General features: G+C 31.4%; 4 protein-coding genes and 1 pseudogene across 4 annotated transcripts in view; 2 read left to right on the forward strand and 3 right to left on the reverse strand.

Moving 5' to 3' along the window:
* The window catches only part of LOC119837266, a 1,312-nt pseudogene extending 1,034 nt beyond the window's left edge, over window positions 1-278 (reverse strand).
* The window catches only part of LOC119837449 (telomere length and silencing protein 1 homolog), a 4,032-nt gene extending 1,154 nt beyond the window's left edge, over window positions 1-2,878 (reverse strand). Inside the window, exons 1-2 of the mRNA XM_038363033.1 lie at window positions 2,018-2,878; window positions 465-994 (exon numbers count right to left, since the gene is read on the reverse strand). Of these exons, the coding sequence (XP_038218961.1) occupies window positions 495-994; window positions 2,018-2,582 (1,065 nt within the window). The 5' untranslated portion in view covers window positions 2,583-2,878 and the 3' untranslated portion in view covers window positions 465-494. The remainder of the gene's footprint in view (window positions 1-464; window positions 995-2,017) is intronic.
* A 666-nt stretch (window positions 2,879-3,544) lies between these two features.
* Window positions 3,545-8,889, forward strand: LOC119837486 (malate synthase-like). Its single transcript, XM_038363078.1, has 7 exons — window positions 3,545-4,044; window positions 4,190-4,448; window positions 4,788-5,115; window positions 5,518-5,692; window positions 6,133-6,241; window positions 7,495-7,749; window positions 8,222-8,889. Exons 1-7 carry the CDS (start codon window positions 3,794-3,796, stop codon window positions 8,471-8,473), a joined length of 1,629 nt encoding a protein of 542 aa, XP_038219006.1. The 5' UTR covers window positions 3,545-3,793; the 3' UTR covers window positions 8,474-8,889.
* A 2,605-nt stretch (window positions 8,890-11,494) lies between these two features.
* LOC119837315 (AN1-type zinc finger protein 2A-like) lies at window positions 11,495-14,696 on the reverse strand. Its single transcript, XM_038362835.1, has 6 exons — window positions 14,490-14,696; window positions 14,259-14,301; window positions 13,675-13,861; window positions 12,798-12,952; window positions 12,225-12,324; window positions 11,495-11,681 (listed from the first exon to the last, which is right to left on the reverse strand). Exons 1-6 carry the CDS (start codon window positions 14,542-14,544, stop codon window positions 11,544-11,546), a joined length of 678 nt encoding a protein of 225 aa, XP_038218763.1. The 5' UTR covers window positions 14,545-14,696; the 3' UTR covers window positions 11,495-11,543.
* A 1,077-nt stretch (window positions 14,697-15,773) lies between these two features.
* Window positions 15,774-17,584, forward strand: part of LOC119837314 (probable pyruvate dehydrogenase E1 component subunit alpha, mitochondrial) — a 5,605-nt gene continuing 3,794 nt past the window's right edge. Inside the window, exons 1-4 of the mRNA XM_038362834.1 lie at window positions 15,774-15,969; window positions 16,061-16,135; window positions 16,458-16,626; window positions 17,332-17,555. Coding sequence (XP_038218762.1) covers window positions 15,916-15,969; window positions 16,061-16,135; window positions 16,458-16,626; window positions 17,332-17,555 — 522 coding nt within the window. The 5' untranslated portion in view covers window positions 15,774-15,915. The remainder of the gene's footprint in view (window positions 15,970-16,060; window positions 16,136-16,457; window positions 16,627-17,331; window positions 17,556-17,584) is intronic.

A 17,584-nucleotide genomic window follows, 5' to 3' on the forward strand; every position in this document is an offset into this window, starting at 1 on the left:
AAATGGGGGAGGGAAGGTTTAAAAAATAGTGAAATTAATTTAACAAGGGATAAGAAATGTATTCATCGGATAAACTAGCGAGGGTATGAAGTTTAGGAATAAGAGGGTGATTAGATATTATAATCACTATCACTATTTATTAGTGAGGGGGAGATAATTAAAAAACTTTACAAAGGAATCGGTCGCAATTTTACACGTCGTTATAATTTTACACCAACTAAGTTAAACTGTCTCATAGGTAAGTCATCGCTGGTCATACTGGAACATGACGACTCCATTACATCATTTACATCTCCACCGCAAAAAAACTGGGGGCATAGCAACAAGCTTGGAAAAACTATTAGATCAAAAGACCACAAATGTTTTGGTAATCACTTTCTACCACTAAATCTTACTACAAACACACTCCTCTACTAAGTTACTTGGTATTCAAAATTATTAAAAGTTTGAAAGTTTTTACTTACTTCATTTTAATAACAATGTCCACAGTCATATTAATATTTCCTGAACTGTTTCCTAAACTTCTCATAATGATAATCATCAGTTGCTCTTTCCCCTTTGGCCTTTTTAACTATTTTGTCAACACTTTCATCTATTGACGTTACCACTCTGGCTTCATTCTTTACTATTTCTTCCTTTTCCACCTTCCTTTTTTTAACATTAGCATTCTCTAAATTAAACCTATTGTGTTGTACAAAATTTACAGCCATGTTAGTGGGAACAAATTGTGATGGTCCATCCTTTTTATTTTGCCGCTCCCAAAGTAGTTTCATCTTGGCTTCCTCTGTGGCCTCAATATTTTTTATTTTAGCTTCTATACCTAGATCAACTTCTGGAATGCCACTTAACATTTGATTCGACAACATTTCCTCTGACTTATGCGTGGAAGAAACCCTCAAATGTTCCGGTAATGAAAGTAGTGCAGCTTCTTCAGGTGATAAGTATTTCAGGGTGTCATTTTCATCATTTTCTTTTTTATTTTTATCACTACCTTCTGTAATTAGAAAAACAATTTACAATAGTTATTATGGGTTACATGATACATCTTAGTTTTAAAAATATAAACTTTGTTTAGAATGTCCACCTCAAAAGCATAGATTAATTTTTAGACACTACACATTCTTTAAAGTAACTTATAAACCTGTAAGTTTTAAAGGTCATTTGGCATTTTATTTGAGCCTTCAACCCATATACATACACAAACAAGAGTGTTGAAAGTAATACTTGGAAATGGAAATACATACTAATATACATTACATTTTATTGACATTAAGCATAGTCATTCAACTTTTGTTATTGAACAGAGCTAACAATAAAATTTATCCTTCATGTAAATTTATGTATAATTTAAAGTTGCAGGAGGTGCGTAAATTAATTCTTGGTACCTGGACCATGATAAAATTTACATAAAGTAATTTAATTATTTAATTATTCCAGGTAATCAATAAGCAAGGGATCAATAATATGCCTAATGACCTTTTTACATTCACAATGCAAGACATTTTAAGTATTAAGTATTCATTTAAGAACAATTGTGAGGATGCATGCTGAGACTAGTTAAATATTTACTGTACATAATTACATTAACATTAACAGGTATATAATTTAATATATAACTTCTTATAATCTTAAAAGGTGAAGGAAAACATTGTGAGGAAACCGGCATGTCCATGAATCAAAAGTTCAATGACATGTGACATATGCCAACCCGCACTTGGCCAGCGTGGTGGATTATGGCCTGAACCCTCATAGGAGGCCGGTGTCCCAGCAGTGGAAACATATATGGGCTGTTGATGATGATGATGAAGGTATATAATTTAAAAGGGATTTTCATTGCATTACTAAAGGATCTAATGACAATGGAATATATTTATGATTCCAAGGGACCACTAGAGCATGGGACAAATTTTAAACACTTATGATCAACCAAATCCAAATGAGGTGTCCACTGTGCAAACGAAAAAACCAGTTTCTGGTCTATAATATGTATATTTATTTAGATACAAATAAAAATTACCTTTTCGTTTCGCCAGTTGCTCCTCAATATACTTCATCATCTCTTCATCTTCATCACGTTTATTTGTCTCCGCAGAAAACTGAGTACCAATACCCGTATCATAAGCATCATCAACTTGCTTTATTTTTCCACCTTTCAACGCTTGCATGTTAAGTAATCCGCCGGATTTGACTTTAAACGGGTCTTTACACGTTATTTCATCTTCTAATGTTGTTTTTTGTCCAGTTGCCAAAGCTACAATACTAACACCGTTAGGTCGTTCACGAAGCCTCTGAATCTCTTTCGCATGTTCCAATTTTGCCAAAATTTGCTGTTCATCTTCCTCGTCATCGTCTTCCAATTTAACTCGCTGACGCAAGTTCTTCTTCTTTTTAGGTTTAAATTTAATTTCTTCAGTCACTTGCGTTTCATTGATTTTGAATTTAATTTCTTCGGTCACTTGTGTTTCATTGCTATCCATTTTAAATAACAAGGGTTGTTTTGGAATTTGGATACAATAACTTTGCAAAATACAATAAAAAAACAATGGCTCAACAAACAAACCGTATTTAAACAATTTTAACATACACAACAATCTTAATATTAATTCACAGCGTACTTGAATCTTTTATAAAATAGTGTTATAATATCGTAAAAATAAACTGAAACGAAATTTATATGTTTACACACACAGATTCTACAAAGTACGAACTAGTTACTCCGCAAACCGCATTCTACCACACGCATATCAGGAACACATTAACAGATTAAGAAGAAGTTACTACTGTAGTTCTACCACAGATAACACAATACTATACTGCACTACGTAACTCTCAGACAAACACATCACTACATAATATAAAAAAAGTCACTTTCTCTGCTGTCCCCATTGCCTCTATATATGCTTCAAGCTTTAAAACTATAGAACGGATTTTGACGTGGTATTTAAGAAAAGGAATGATTCAAGAGGATTTTTTTGCGATTTGGCTGCATTTTAGACAAGCTAAGGCAAGATTTGAAATATTGACTTTCTAAAATTAATAAAAAAAAAGTGCAGAAGCATCATTGTATAATTTTAAAATGTTTATCAACAATAATTCTACCCTAGTTCTTTTATTTCATGATTAGCGTAATTGCGTGTATTTGGTGGTTGTGTTGACGCGCGCACAAATATTGCCCGTTATTATTTAGCTCTAATGTAGGTACCGGCGATTACAGATCTAACAGAGCGTAACGCTTACAAACTTCTTATGTGGAAAGTAAATAACCAGTATCAATTACATGACATTGTCAAATTAAAACAATTTTACAGCTTACCATAACTATAAAAAAAGTATTGAAATGTACTTTGTTACCACGTAGTAACTAATTCTTATTCTGTGGTTACCACTCTGTTGGGGACTAGGGGTCTAGGGCACTCTAATGTCTATCATGTGTCTATGAATCAGTGTTTATTATGTTATCTGTGGTCCGGAGCAAAGAGTAGTATAATAATACGGGTAGTCCGGAGGTTGTTTATGTTTACAAATATTCACATGATACATTATACAGTATTTTATATTATAAATGAAACAGTAACTATCATTATAGTTTATTAATATTATTTATTTATATTTAATCTAAATACTTTTATAAAATGAACGTTTTATGGATGCAATTTTAATTTGCAACAATGATAAGAAGTTAACTGATAAGCGCTTGAACTTCGGCCTTGTCGAATGCTATAAAGTAAGGAAATAAGTGCTTTAAATTGTCGTTTAGAACTAGCCAATCGTAAAGACGAGTGCGGACGTTAAAATGGTTAATGTTTTACTGCTACAATCGCCTCCTCCAAAATTTGAGGAAGTTCAAAAGAAAATTTTTAATCAAGGCGCCAAAGAATTTTTAACAAAACTACATCGAGAATTTGACCATAAAATAGATGAATTACACAAATCCAGATTGCAACGTTCACTGGAATTGCAAACATCAAATACTTTAGATTTTAAAAATTCTTCAGAACGTAGTGATAAAACATGGAAGATTTCACCATTACCTTCCCGGTTGCAGTATGTATTATGTGCTGCTGTCGTACTGGGTATATGCTTCTCATAATGGTATCATTTCTTTATTTTCTCCATTTCATTGCTAGAACATTAAAAAGCTATTATATTCATTAATTATATCCGATTCCTAATAAGCAGCTTTTTTAAGGAATCGTCACTTAGATCTTGGAGATGTCTCTGCTTCTAATACAGCTCATTTTGTGAGTGCTTTAGAATGTGATGTGCAAGGTATTCAAGTAGACTTTGATGATGGACATTGTCCAACATGGAAGAACCAGTTGATAGCATTTCAAAATATATATTTGGCTGTGAATGGTAAGATGGTGGGGGCACCAATCAGTATAACTACATGTCCAGTACTTATGTTAAGGCCAAGAGCGTGGAACATGATTGATCATGATATTTTGGTAAGCTTTCAATTATTTTTTATACATAAAAGTGATTTGCAAGTCTTGAAAAAAATCCCATACTTATGTTATTTTGTGATGGTGGCTGACAGACACAAAATGGAAAATGTATAAAAAGTAATGATCATTGAATCCAGTCTAAGCACCAATGGTGTTTCTTTTTTAAATTGATTTTTATCTTTCAGCACTAATATAGATAATTAAAATAGTTTATTTGAATGACAGTCTTTTTATTTAAAAGAGAATGGCCATGCATGTAGGCATATTTTACCTTCTCATTCTATACTCACCTAGTTTATTTGCAAATATTGTTGTTACATATAAAAAAAACATTTTTAGATAGATGGAAAGGAAGCCAGCGGAGCCCTCATAGATTTTGGCCTTTTGATTTATCACAATGGCAAAAAACTATATGAAGCTAATAGTGGGCCCTTCTTCTACCTTTCTAAACTAGAGGGTGCTTCAGAAGCAAAGCTTTGGAATGATATATTTGTCTGGACGCAAAATGAATTGGGTATCCCACAAGGAACTATTAAGGCTTGTGTGTTAATAGAAAATATTATATCAACATTTGAGATGGATGAAATTTTATATGCATTAAAAGAGCACTCCTTAGGCCTGAATTGTGGTATATGGGACTATTGTGGATCTATTATTAATAAATTTGGTAAGTTTATATTCTTTCTCTACAGTGAATTGATTGTGCTAGTTAATCTAATTCAATTTTTCCATTATAACATTTACTATCTGGTAGTGAGAGTTGCATAAAATAGGTCATGCTATTTCAAAGGTTATCTGGAAAGATTATAAAGGGACAGGTCAGCTTAACAAAAATTGTTGTTTAAAATATCATCATTAGCCCACATATGTGTCCGCTGCTACAATACAGATGTGGGCCATAATTTATTACACTGGCCAGGTGCAAGTTGACAGATGTTACAAGTTGTGTTGCATTGAACTCTTAGCCAGTTTGGTTTCCTCAGAATGTTTTCCTTCACTGTTTCTTGAGGTGGTCATGTCTAAAATATACTATCTTGTTACTGTGTTACTGAACAGATTATATTTACAGGTAACACAAAGGAATTTCTGTTGCCCGACAGGAATAAGTATGTGAATATAGAGAAGAGATTTCTCAAGAGTTACATGCAATTGGTTGTAAATACATGTCATTCGAGAAATGCGCCCGCCACTGGTGGTATGGCGGCGGCCATGTTGAAGCCTGGCTCACAAGGGACGGACGATGCGTGAGTATTATTATAATATACTAGCTAGTTCCTGCGCCTTCGTTCGCGTGGTACCCGGGTAAAAATTTGCCTATATACTTAAGCAGGCTATTATCTAACTCTGTAATAAATTTCATGCAGATCCGATTAGCTGTTATTGTTAAAATACTAATATCATGGGGACATTATACTATGACTGACTGGGACAACATCTTTAGACATAAATGATTTTCTTTTCATTGGATATCAAATTGGCAAAGTAAGAAAAGAAAAGTGTATATATTACATTACAGTACATAATTCACAAGTTATGTTTAATCCCTTAAACCCCACCTTACGCCCACATGCCATACTATAAATTTCTCATGTTATTTCTAATTGTTCTACATCTCTCTAGGGCTCTACAGCCCAGAGAGAAAACTACTTAATAATGTAAATTGTCTTTATAAAATGGTTTTCAGTTCAAAAGTGGTTATTAACAAGGTATTAGAATCAAAATTGAAAGAAATAGAAATGGGTATGGATGGATTTATGGTGTATGATACAAGAATGGTACCATATGTTAATGCGGTGAGTTAAGATTTTAATTTTATATCATACTAGCTGCGCCCCGCATATCCGTGATCTGTATCCCGTAGGAATATCGGGATAAAAAGTTTCCTATATATTATTCCAGTTGTCCAGCTATCTACGTACCAAATTTCATTGCAATTGGTTCAGTAGTTTTTGCGTGAAAGAGTAACAATCACACACACATCCTTACAAACTTTCCCATTTATAATATTAGTAGGACTAATTCTAATTTTTAATTAACTGGTAAAATTTGTTGGTTTGGTTGAATGCGCTAATATCTGTTGAACTATGTACTATCGATTTATTTATGTATATATTATACATTATAAAACACGCTACGACTAATGCCCAATAAAACCAATAGGATCATCGCAGGAACAATGAAAAATATTGCAAAATACGCGCTAATGTATTTGCTTCTAAATAATAAATAAGAGTCATTAATTGTCCAGATTTTATCAATATAGTTAATTTCATCTAACTGACAATCATTTCACGGATCAATAGATAACATCGTTTAGTATTAAGGATGAATCGCAAAACATTTCTTGTTTGTAAACAACCACTTATTTACAGTTAGCGTAAATAATATCAGTCGAAGGTTGCGGGACAATTAATTTTTTGCTTGTTAACAATTGCAATGCAAATTCATCCGTGTTGGGATATTAATGAGATAGGTTATAAATTAGTTTATGTTACCGAAGCATTTTTTAGGTTCGAAGAAGGTTCTAGATCTTTAACTATTAAATTAAAGATTAATTGAGTTGATAGAATAGTAGAGGTTGTTTTTGTGTTGTACTTTTTAGACTTCTGCGATTACGTTTTCGTCGTATATAATTCAAAATATTGTGCTATGTATTATTATCTCCTTATTGTGTGGGAAAAAAATATTGTTCTATGAACAAATAAACAACTGTACAAAGATGCATTTAAATTTTTTAATCTATCATAAAATAATTGGAAAGTTCATTTCCAAGGATAAAAGCAAGCATTTCTATAATAGCCCATGTGATATTCTAGTACACATTGCCCAGTTAATACTCGGAAGTGTGTCTAGTGTCATCGTGTAGTCAAAAACCGGTCAGTGGTTTTCGCGTGAACGAGTAAAAAAACATAGGTATATCCATTTTACAAGCCTTCGCGTTCATAATATAAGTAGGATAGGATAAGGAAGTACAAAACCCATTCAAGTTTTGTTTTTTAAACTACACTCTTTTGATATGAAATAAATAAATAATAATAACTTTCAGCTCTGGAAGAAAAGTAGCACAACACCAAATCAAATTGATCGTATTTTCGATATTAACGTAACCCCACTCGATTTACTAAGTATCCCCGCTGGGGGGGTCACGCTCTCGGGCGTTAAGCACAACGTGGCCGTAACTATACTGTTCATATACCACTGGTTGGCCGGCATCGGTCATTTCTTCTACAGCGGAAACGTGGAAGACTCCGCCACCGCGGAAATTTCCAGGTGGCAGATATGGCAGTGGATACGTTTTGCTGTAAGTGACTCATTTTTTCCTTTAAAAGATTTTGCATTTTTGAGTATTAACTGACGATATTTATACTTTAGAATTTGTGGATTTCTATTAAAGTACAGCATCTCCAGAATTCACGTTAAAAAGCTTGATTAACTTGCTTGGATATTGCCTAAATGTAGATATCGGGTTATGTGGCATTACTAATTAATCCGCACGCCATAATGCAATACGTAATTTCTAATAAACCCCCCGTTAGATTCGTAGTCAGTCTATTCTCTCAAAGCTAAATTCGTTCCCCTAATCCGAATAGAATCAGCCGTTTTTCGGAACATTCAAAAAAACACACTCTTTCGGATTTATTAATAGCTGTTTGCCCTTGGTACATATGCTATGCAGAAGTAATTCAGTAAAATTACAGCTTTACAGTACAATAGTGATAAAAATTTTGAATTCGGTTCAGTCATTTTTTTGTACGAAAACATTTCTTTCACAGGTTCCCCTAGAGGACGACTTAAAGCACCACGTCACGGTAAAATTAATAGATAAAACCGCCTCGAATTTCGCAACTCACGCGCACAAAAACCTGTGTCGCTCAAACGCGGAGCGCAAAAGATTAACCGCATCGAAATATATGAGTATGGAATTGTTCCTGTTCAGAAACCCTCCAGAATTCATAACCAGTTATCTGAACGATAATCACAAATTTCGAACGCTGCATAATAAATCCTTGTTAAGTAACTTATAATTTTCATCATATAAAGTATGGTGGTGGATATTCTTAATGGTAAGTTAGACTGATTTTAGCTTAATTTCGACTTTCGAGTTTTGAAATTGAATTTTATATAAGGGACCAATATTTGATTTTACCAGTGATTATTTATGACTATTGATTTCATCGGCGATTATGGAATTTTATTATTTTGAAATTCGGTCATATCCTTTGAATGGATCAAGCAATTAATTGATTTATTCTAGTATGTAAATGTTTTTTTTTTTAAAATACCAATATCTAGGTATTATATTTTCAACTAAACCAAAGAGGTTATTTAACATATCAATTTCATTATAAATAGCATAAATATATATTTTAATATCCTACTTCTGTAATCGACACCATTGAGATATATAATTGGCTATTTACATAATGTTGATTTTTTTTTAATAAATAAAACAAAAAAATATTCGTCTTTCATTTCAATATAATTATCTCAAAAATATTAAAACACATCCCAATAGAGATTAATTATAGTGAACACAGCGAAAGCTTGGTGATAAAAATGTAGTAAATGTTGAATATTTGTACAAAATCAGTAATTCTTAATGAAATGTTTAATCGTTATTTTTTTATTATATAATTGGTACTTGGATCTTTAAACATTACAACATATTTAAACCATAAACAACAAACTAGGTATAAACTATGAAATTACTAAGTATAATAAATTGCACAAATTAAAATTTGAGTAATTTATTATACTACAATAGGACTAACTTTTAAACATTATGTTAAAATAAGTTACACAAAGATATATAATTAAATGTATTTCAAAGCAGGAAAGAAACAATAGAAAAATTGCCATTTATAAAACGATTTTGATATTGGCGATTGAGAAATTGAACCTTAAGAGCTTATGATATTTTATATAAGTATAAAATATACAGTATATATTTTTCTAACTATTGTTCCATATGAGGTATATAACTACAACTAGTAAGTATACTATAACTTTAGGTATGAGTAGCTAATTTTCATGATTTGTGCATATTATCTTTAACAAAAACAATAATAACTTTCGTGTAGCTCAATAGCAATAGTAAAAGACATAACAATTCAAAATAACTATCATTAATGGTCAGTTTCACAAACTTCGCGATATGTGCTCAGAAGTAACAATATGAAAAAATAGTGAAACCGGCCCGTTGCGTGCTTATGGTGCTACAAGGAACCTTTGGTGCGTGGCAAAAATTATAACAAACACCGCAATCTCGTAAAACATTATTTGATGACAGATTGTAGATTGTGTTCATTGATGCGGTTAAGGTGTTACCTCATTTACAATGATAATTTTAAATCACCCTGTTCTTACTCAAACTGTATATAAATATACTACGCAATAATTATTTCATCACTATATAGTATGAGGAAAATTGGACAGTTTTTGGAAATTGAAAAAATCAGCTTAACGGCTTCGTTTAAAATTCCCCCAGATAAAAAGCGATATTTCGCAGTGACAACCCGTGTTTGTCAGTGTCGTAAAAATAAAATTCTTAGTCTAAATATTAGAGGTAATTCCTTTTTGATAACATTAATTTTTAATGCATGATAAAATCCTTTTGTTATAAACACCTGTACGTAATTTTTATTTATATATAGTCTTGTTACATTATAACCATTAACAATATACTGCTAAAACTTAAAAGTAGTCTGAATACAAACATTCATTTTTAGATACTATAAATTGTCTTTTATAATATACTAGCTGCGCCCCGCGGTTTCACCCGCGTAAGTCCGTATCCCGTAGGAATATCGGGATAAAAAATAGATGTTGGCCGATTCTCAGACATACTCAACATGCACACAAAATTTCATAAGAATCGGTCAAGCCGTTTCGGAGGAGTTTGGCAACGAAAACTGTGACACGAGAATTTTATATATTAGAAGATAGATTTATTGGTTGTTAACATCATCATTAGCGGGTTACCATGTTACAAAAGCAGTTCGAATACTAGTGTGAGAAAAAGACAGCTATATAGGTCATTTAGCACCATCACATTCCCACACTGAAATTGTTACTGCTTGAAGACGTCACGATAATCTACTGAGCATTTCCCATTAGTTCTAAGTTTTGTAGGATTAAAATATTGATCATTTCGTTATATTTTATTTCATACAAAATATTGTATTAAGCCTTCGCATATAATTCAAAGTATTATTTAATGAAATAACACAAGTTCCTATATCAGTGGAATTAACGAATTTAAATAATCTTAACTAGAATTATATTATATGTTAAAAATTCCATCACAAGTGCGTATATTCAAGATAAAATAGATACAAGTATGTGATAAAAAAGTTTTTAGTGGGTGATATAATTTTTTAACAAATTTTCCAAAATGAAAAATTGTTCCTTGTTGAAATGTATTAAGTTAATCTATTAGACACTATCAGCAAGTTCTTAAGGCAGCCTTTAATATATTATTTTGCACATTAACACTTTGGGATATGCCACACATTATACCAATTTTATTAGTAATTTAATTAGTTTTTGTCAGAAATCTACCTCCACCACTATAATCAAGTGTGGTTAAATTACAGTTTTTGTCCTCTTTGTTGCGATTGTGTTGATATTTAACGTTTATCTTTTTCTTACAAAAATATTCTGTTACCTTAAAACCAAGGTGAATAATTTCAGCATTTCTTATTGTAATAAAATTAATGTAGAAAGATTAAGGAATGAAATTCATCCAAAATAATACATTTAGTAAATTATATAAACATTATTTGATCGGATACTATTAGTATTAGTGTAGTCAGAAATTTCATAACAATTATAGTAATAAAACTGATGATATATAAAAGCTAGACTTGATTCTAGAAATTTCTCAACAGTCAATTTTATTTAGCCTCCAAAATAAATAGTTTATTCAAGTATAAGGTTAGCTTTTATTGGCGTGGGTATATGTTTTATGCTATAACAGATTTTATTGAGCATTAATCTAATTAGAACATATTAAATAAATGAACAAAAGTTAATCCAAAATCACTTTTCCTTGAACCCGTCATTCATATTTTTATAGGTCTTCATTTAGAGCTGCTAAGATACACTACACCTAGAATTAGGTTCACCACCCACTCGCTGTCTCATACTCCTCATGGCATCATTACTTTGAACACTAGATCCTTCATCTTGTAGTGATAGCGCCAGGGCATGGGCCAATGCTTCATCTTCAGTCTAAAAATAATATTGACATTATTATTCTTTATTCTAAACATATCTAACTGACTTTTTGATTTATAGTTCATAAAAGTTGCAACAGTTGTTGTTCTAAAATCTCATAGAAAAGTTTAATAATTGATCTATAATTACTAAAAGCTTTGCTTAACAACAATGTTGCATCAACATGATGAGGTGACACTATGTGCTGCAGAAATGATAATGCAACATGAAGTGGCAGTTCTGGCTCAAGACGCAACAAAAATATACATAGTTCCCAGCAACATAATAGATCAACTATTGCTCAACAAAATGTTTACCTAGAAAATTAAGCTGCCACACCAAATTTTATAGCCATATAAAAAAACTTATAAGAAAATATTTTATGAAGTCAATAGAACTTTTGTAATAACTGGGTGAGATTTGATGCAATTTTTACCTATGAATTGCTGTTATAACATAAAATATATGCTATTTTTGGTGCAGACAGGAGTTTTTGTGAATTAAAATTGTAATGAACTATATATTTATTTTTAATGTTCATTGTTTTACAACCCTTACCATATTTCCTTGTATGTCAGCTGTCGTAACACCACTTGGTATTTGTCTCACATTTGCTATTTTGTTTTCATTCGCCTTCATTCGCGCCATTGCTGCTTCACTGTAAAGAAATATTTATCCATCATCGTCAGCCCATATAGAGAGCCGCTGCAGGGACACAGGCCTTCTATGAGGAGTCAGGCCATAATCCAGAAAGGTAAGACAAGTACAACAATTACTTTTTAATTCAGATGTAATTCTAAATTCAGATAACTATATTTTAGAAATTTATCATGACAAATTTCTTCTCAGACAGTGCTTTGTTACCAGAAAGATGCAATTTTACATTTTTAAATTACATAAAAAATGTATTTTCTTGCGTTTGATTTTACGCGAGTATTATACATTTAGAAATTAAAAACTTTTTAACGGATTTTAAACGCGATTTATTCATTATATCATTAACCCGACGTTTCGAACACTTTTCAGCGCGTGGTCGGGTTAATAACATAATGAATAAATCGCGTTTAAAATCCGTTAAAGTTTTTAATTACTAAAAAAAAATTTATTATTCTTTATATAAAAAATACTTACGCTGCTTTTCTTCTCTTTGCAGCAAATTTGCCTTCACACGCGTGGTCAGCTGCGTGCCGATGCCGTAAGCAGTAGTTGAGTGAGCATTCCCCACACACAAGAGGCACCATTTCTTTCGTTTTGCAGCCTTTGTATGAACATTTGTTTGTAAACACCTGTAATATAGAAATAATATTTAGTGATTATTAAATAAAACTACTAATCACACAAATATTACAAATGTGAAAAATTCTTTGCCTTGATGCATCAATCACCCTGAAACTACTGAACAGATTTTGATGGACTGTGGTACAGACACGGTATGAGCTGACTTGTAATAAATTATTCAGCAGTTTTTTATTTATTTATAGATAGGCAAACATTTACCTACTGTTTCACCAGAGCAGAAGTGACAATTATGGGAAAAAATTAAAATTGTTAGTCTATTTGAATCACATAGAAAATGTGTGCACTGTCTTAACATGGTTCATTTATTATTTGTAAATATTACTATGTAAATGATAAAAAGACTCATGTCTACACTATGTTTTAATATTTAGAGTGATGCACAAGCTTTTGCAACAATTAGGTTAAATCAGTCATTTATGAGCTGTTTATAAAAAATTACTCCGTTCAATAAGCTTTCTTGAATCAATGTGTTGATTTGTTATTAAACAATATATCTGGATATCATTTAGGTAGTTAATAAAGTGGTGCTTTTTAACCAAGAGCCTAGGGTATGAATGAAATGGCTAATTTATCCATTGGCTGTTAAATATATATAAGATAGTCTTTCAGTTAACAGCAAGTTGACTTCATTAATCTTTTTATAAGGAATAGTAATATATTTCTGTTCATGATGGATGAACTTAAAAACAATTAAACAATATCATCTTACTTTATTCCGTCTTTCTCTAGCTGGGTCTGATGTGCATTGATTATCAATGTGAGCACCGACGGCTACATCTGGAGGCTCGCCCCTTTTCCCTGGTACCGGTTTTCCACATAGAGGGCATTCAGGGACTTGAACGTCTCTTGTATTTGGTGCTGGACAATCGTGTTTTACATATGTGAAGTGGTCAGAACTGAAAATTTTAACACATTATCTCTATTGAAGAAAAATTAAATGAACGATTTTCATAACCTAATAAAAATTAACTGGATAGGAGAAACTGAGGACATGAGATTGCTGAGGGTGTAGCTTCATATAAAAATTTAATTGTATTAGCATAAAGAAAACACTATTGAACAGTAAACTTAAGATTTAAAATAACATACAGTGTAACTTAGGATTTGCTTTCTCATTACTTTTAGTTACACAAGTAGAAAATTTGATAACAATTACATACAATTCATATAAGTTTCGCAACATAAAACAATAAGGTCAAAAAGTGGGTGCTGCTAAACAGACCTTGACACTGTTTTAACAGTTCTCAAACTAACATAAATTTTAAAGCGTTATAAGTAAAATTTAACACTTACCAGTATACCTGCCGACAAGCATCGCATTTCATAGGCAGGAAGTCTGAAAACGTGAACATTTTTAAATTACGTATATATTTTGATTAGCTTTCAATCTAATTATCTTAAAAAAATTAACTGAATCGACATCAACAACTATATTTATATTAAATAAGAAAACGCTTTTACGTTTTATTTTATGTTTGGGATTTAGAGAAAATGAAAGAATTCTTTGTTATGTTATAGACTTACCAAGTTTGTTGCACGTCTTGTAGCAACAGTTTTTTCCAATATGAGGAAATTCCATTATAGAAAATTCTAGTATTACGTTTTATAACTTAAATCGGACGCGTGAGGTCTAAAAATGACGAAATCTTTTTCGTGTACCCTTTATATATGAACACAATTACTATTAGTCACATACAAATCGTGAAATAACATTTTTGATTTTCTAAATATTAAAGTTAAAACGTCATGTTTCGTCATTTGTCATCTGTCAGGCGTCAAGAGCGATAGACTGCGAAACGGTAAAATTCACCGTAGCAAACATTCACTATGTTTATATTTGTTTAGTAAAAGTTACATTTTTGTAATATTACTAGCTGCACCCGGCAAACGCTGTTCTGTCTTACTCTTATCATTTAGGGGTATGAAAAATAGAAGTTTGCCGATTTTCATAAATACCGAATAAGCACAAAAAATTTCATCAAAATCGGTCAAGCCGTTTCGGAGGATCATGGAGATGACATGAAATGAAAACTGTGACACGAGAATTTTATATATTAGAAGTAGATGAGGTATTGCGATTTTAATTACGAGCAAAATAAAAAAAATGGTTAAATATCTGTTGGGAGCCATTTGATTGAAGAACAAATAAAGCAAAATAGGTGAAGATAAAAAAAAGTAAATATAAAATATAAGTTATGTTATATATTCCGTTAATAGTATAATATTTTGTTATCTGTGACAATATTATAATATTAGGTACGCATGATTTTGAAGAAAGAGTTCTTTAAGTTATTAAGGTTATTATGTGATAATTTTCATAATTCTGTTACAATTTGAAGCAAAGTTTAATAATTGATAATTGCTCCAGCACATTTTTAATTTTTATTTACTTATTCTATTAATATATTATCTAATAATACTTACTGACTTATAATATTCATTTATTTCTTTATATTTTTTTGTTGTAAAGTACATGCATTTTAAAAGTTGTGAAGTGGCTGCCAATCCAGATGTCGGAAGGGTGTCACTGAAAATCAGTGTTTTGGTGTTATGCCTCAAATAAACTGAGTGGCATCCTTTTTTTGGCGCTTGCAACCACAAGTAATTTAGATTTATTTATTCATCTTTGTTTTTATTCTTTAATTATGTTTTTTTTTCTTTTTATTTTTCTATTTTTATGCATGTATGTGTGTTTGTGTGTGTTAAAATAAGTTGATCTTTCTTTCTTTTCTTTCTTTCTTAAATTTTAAAACGTTCGCAAATGACCTCTAAATGACAAAAATGACATTAACAAGTGTCAACGCAATGTTGACCGTCACTTCATGTCACTATCGTAAAGCTACTGGGGTTGGTTTTTAAATATCTTGATTTTCAAATAAAATTTAACGAAAGTGATCCTTTATCGGATCACTTAATAAATCTGGGCTTCATAGAAACGATATTAGAAAAAATGAGTAAGCTAATTCCCTCCGCTACAAAGCTTATAACTGGCTCTACGGTTACGGTAGGTTAAAATAAATTACCAAAAATTGTTTAGTTCCATATGTTTGTTAAATTTGTAAAAAAAAAACTAGTGTATTTTTTATCTTTTTTAGAAAACAGCCGCCCCAGCTTTTGTTGCTTCAAAACAAAATTATAGTACGAAATCTGAATCTACATTCGAAATCAAGGTACCGAAATTAATTTGTTATTTTTTATGCAAAATGAAAAGTAATTAAAGAGATGAGTGTGTTGAACTTTTTCTTTGAAAAATCCAACTGTTTGCTAATACAATATATTTAATTAAGTTGGTTGCAAGATAAAATTATGTAACATAACCTTCAAAATGTCAAGTTTGTCATGTTTTCCTTTGAACTTGTTTTGATAAAATTCTTAGCCTACATGATTTAAAACATGTTGTTATTTATTAGATAAATGATCAATAGTTAAGAGTTAAACATTAATGGTTATGGATTTATTAGTTTTTTATTAATTAGTTTAAATTTTTTTCAGCCTTATAAACTCCATAAATTGGATAAAGGCCCAGCAACATCAGCCACCCTCACAGCTGAAGATGCACTTAAATTGTATGAGAAATTGGCCGTCCTCCGCCGGATTGAAACCGCTTCCGGAAATCTTTACAAGGAAAAAATTATTCGTGGATTCTGTCACTTGTATTCAGGTGCTTAAACATATATTTCACATATAATTTTCAGTTAAAAACGTGTGAACACTTCATTTATGATTAACCTCATTGTGCTGATTGTGATAAAAAAAAATAATAAAAGTTTTAATGATTATCTTGGAACCTTGGACTTTATGGTACCAAAGCAAAGCAAGCAATCATTTCACTGTTACCATAACTTAGACCTCAAAGGTATTTCTCCATCTTTTCTATTTTCTTTGCAATTCCTTGTTTTTATTGGTATAAAACAAATTAACACATATTAATTGTCAATTATCTCAGGTTTTTAATTTTATTATACTGAAACAATAATCATTTAATACCCACCTTATCTTTCAATGCATAACATACTTTACAAAATTAACTAATGAATTAAATTGGTATAAGTATTTTAATTTAGTGTATCATTTACAATCCTAATGTTTGGATGAAAATAGCAGTTGTTTTAAATTTTCTTTGAACTGATTTATATCAAACAGTGAGTTATTGTTAGTAATCAAATATATCTTATTTATAATATGATATGCTGATAAGTCAGATTTTAAAATAAATGAATTAGATAACCTATGTGATATGAATATAATTAAGTTTTGTTACTATAAAGTTATTAAGTTTTCAAATCTTAGTAGAAGTGAGAACATACCTATATGGTTTACCCCAATAGGGGATACGGAATTTCACTTTCTTTTTCTCACCTTTCAGGGCAAGAAGCGGTGGCAGTAGGTATGCGAGCGGCAATGCGGGAAGTGGACACAGTGATAACGGCTTATCGTTGTCACGGCTGGACTCACTTGATGGGTGTGAGTGTGCTCGGGGTGTTGTCCGAACTCACCGGACGGAGAACTGGCTGCTCCAGGGGCAAAGGTGGCTCTATGCATTTGTATGGGAAGAACTTCTTTGGTGGAAACGGAATTGTTGGTGCACAGGTAGGTTTTTATGAATGGTTGTTTTTTTT

The sequence above is a fragment of the Zerene cesonia genome, chromosome 27, assembly GCF_012273895.1.
Source record: "Zerene cesonia ecotype Mississippi chromosome 27, Zerene_cesonia_1.1, whole genome shotgun sequence".
NCBI lineage: Eukaryota > Metazoa > Arthropoda > Insecta > Lepidoptera > Pieridae > Zerene > Zerene cesonia.

What these genes read in the sequence shown, in the direction of transcription:
- LOC119837486 (XM_038363078.1), top strand. Translation starts at nt 3,794, where the DNA reads ATGGTTAATGTTTTACTGCTACAATCGCCTCCTCCAAAATTTGAGGAA. An exon ending in ATCTATTATTAATAAATTTG is followed by an intron (nt 5,116 to 5,517) that starts GTAAGTTTATAT and finishes TTATATTTACAG; the next exon opens with GTAACACAAAGGAATTTCTG. An exon ending in TGGTACCATATGTTAATGCG is followed by an intron (nt 6,242 to 7,494) that starts GTGAGTTAAGAT and finishes AATAACTTTCAG; the next exon opens with CTCTGGAAGAAAAGTAGCAC.
- LOC119837315 (XM_038362835.1), bottom strand. Translation starts at nt 14,544, where the DNA reads ATGGAATTTCCTCATATTGGAAAAAACTGTTGCTACAAGACGTGCAAC. An exon ending in CAAGACGTGCAACAAACTTG is followed by an intron (nt 14,302 to 14,489) that starts GTAAGTCTATAA and finishes TCACGTTTTCAG; the next exon opens with ACTTCCTGCCTATGAAATGC. An exon ending in CTGACATACAAGGAAATATG is followed by an intron (nt 11,682 to 12,224) that starts GTAAGGGTTGTA and finishes TATTATTTTTAG; the next exon opens with ACTGAAGATGAAGCATTGGC.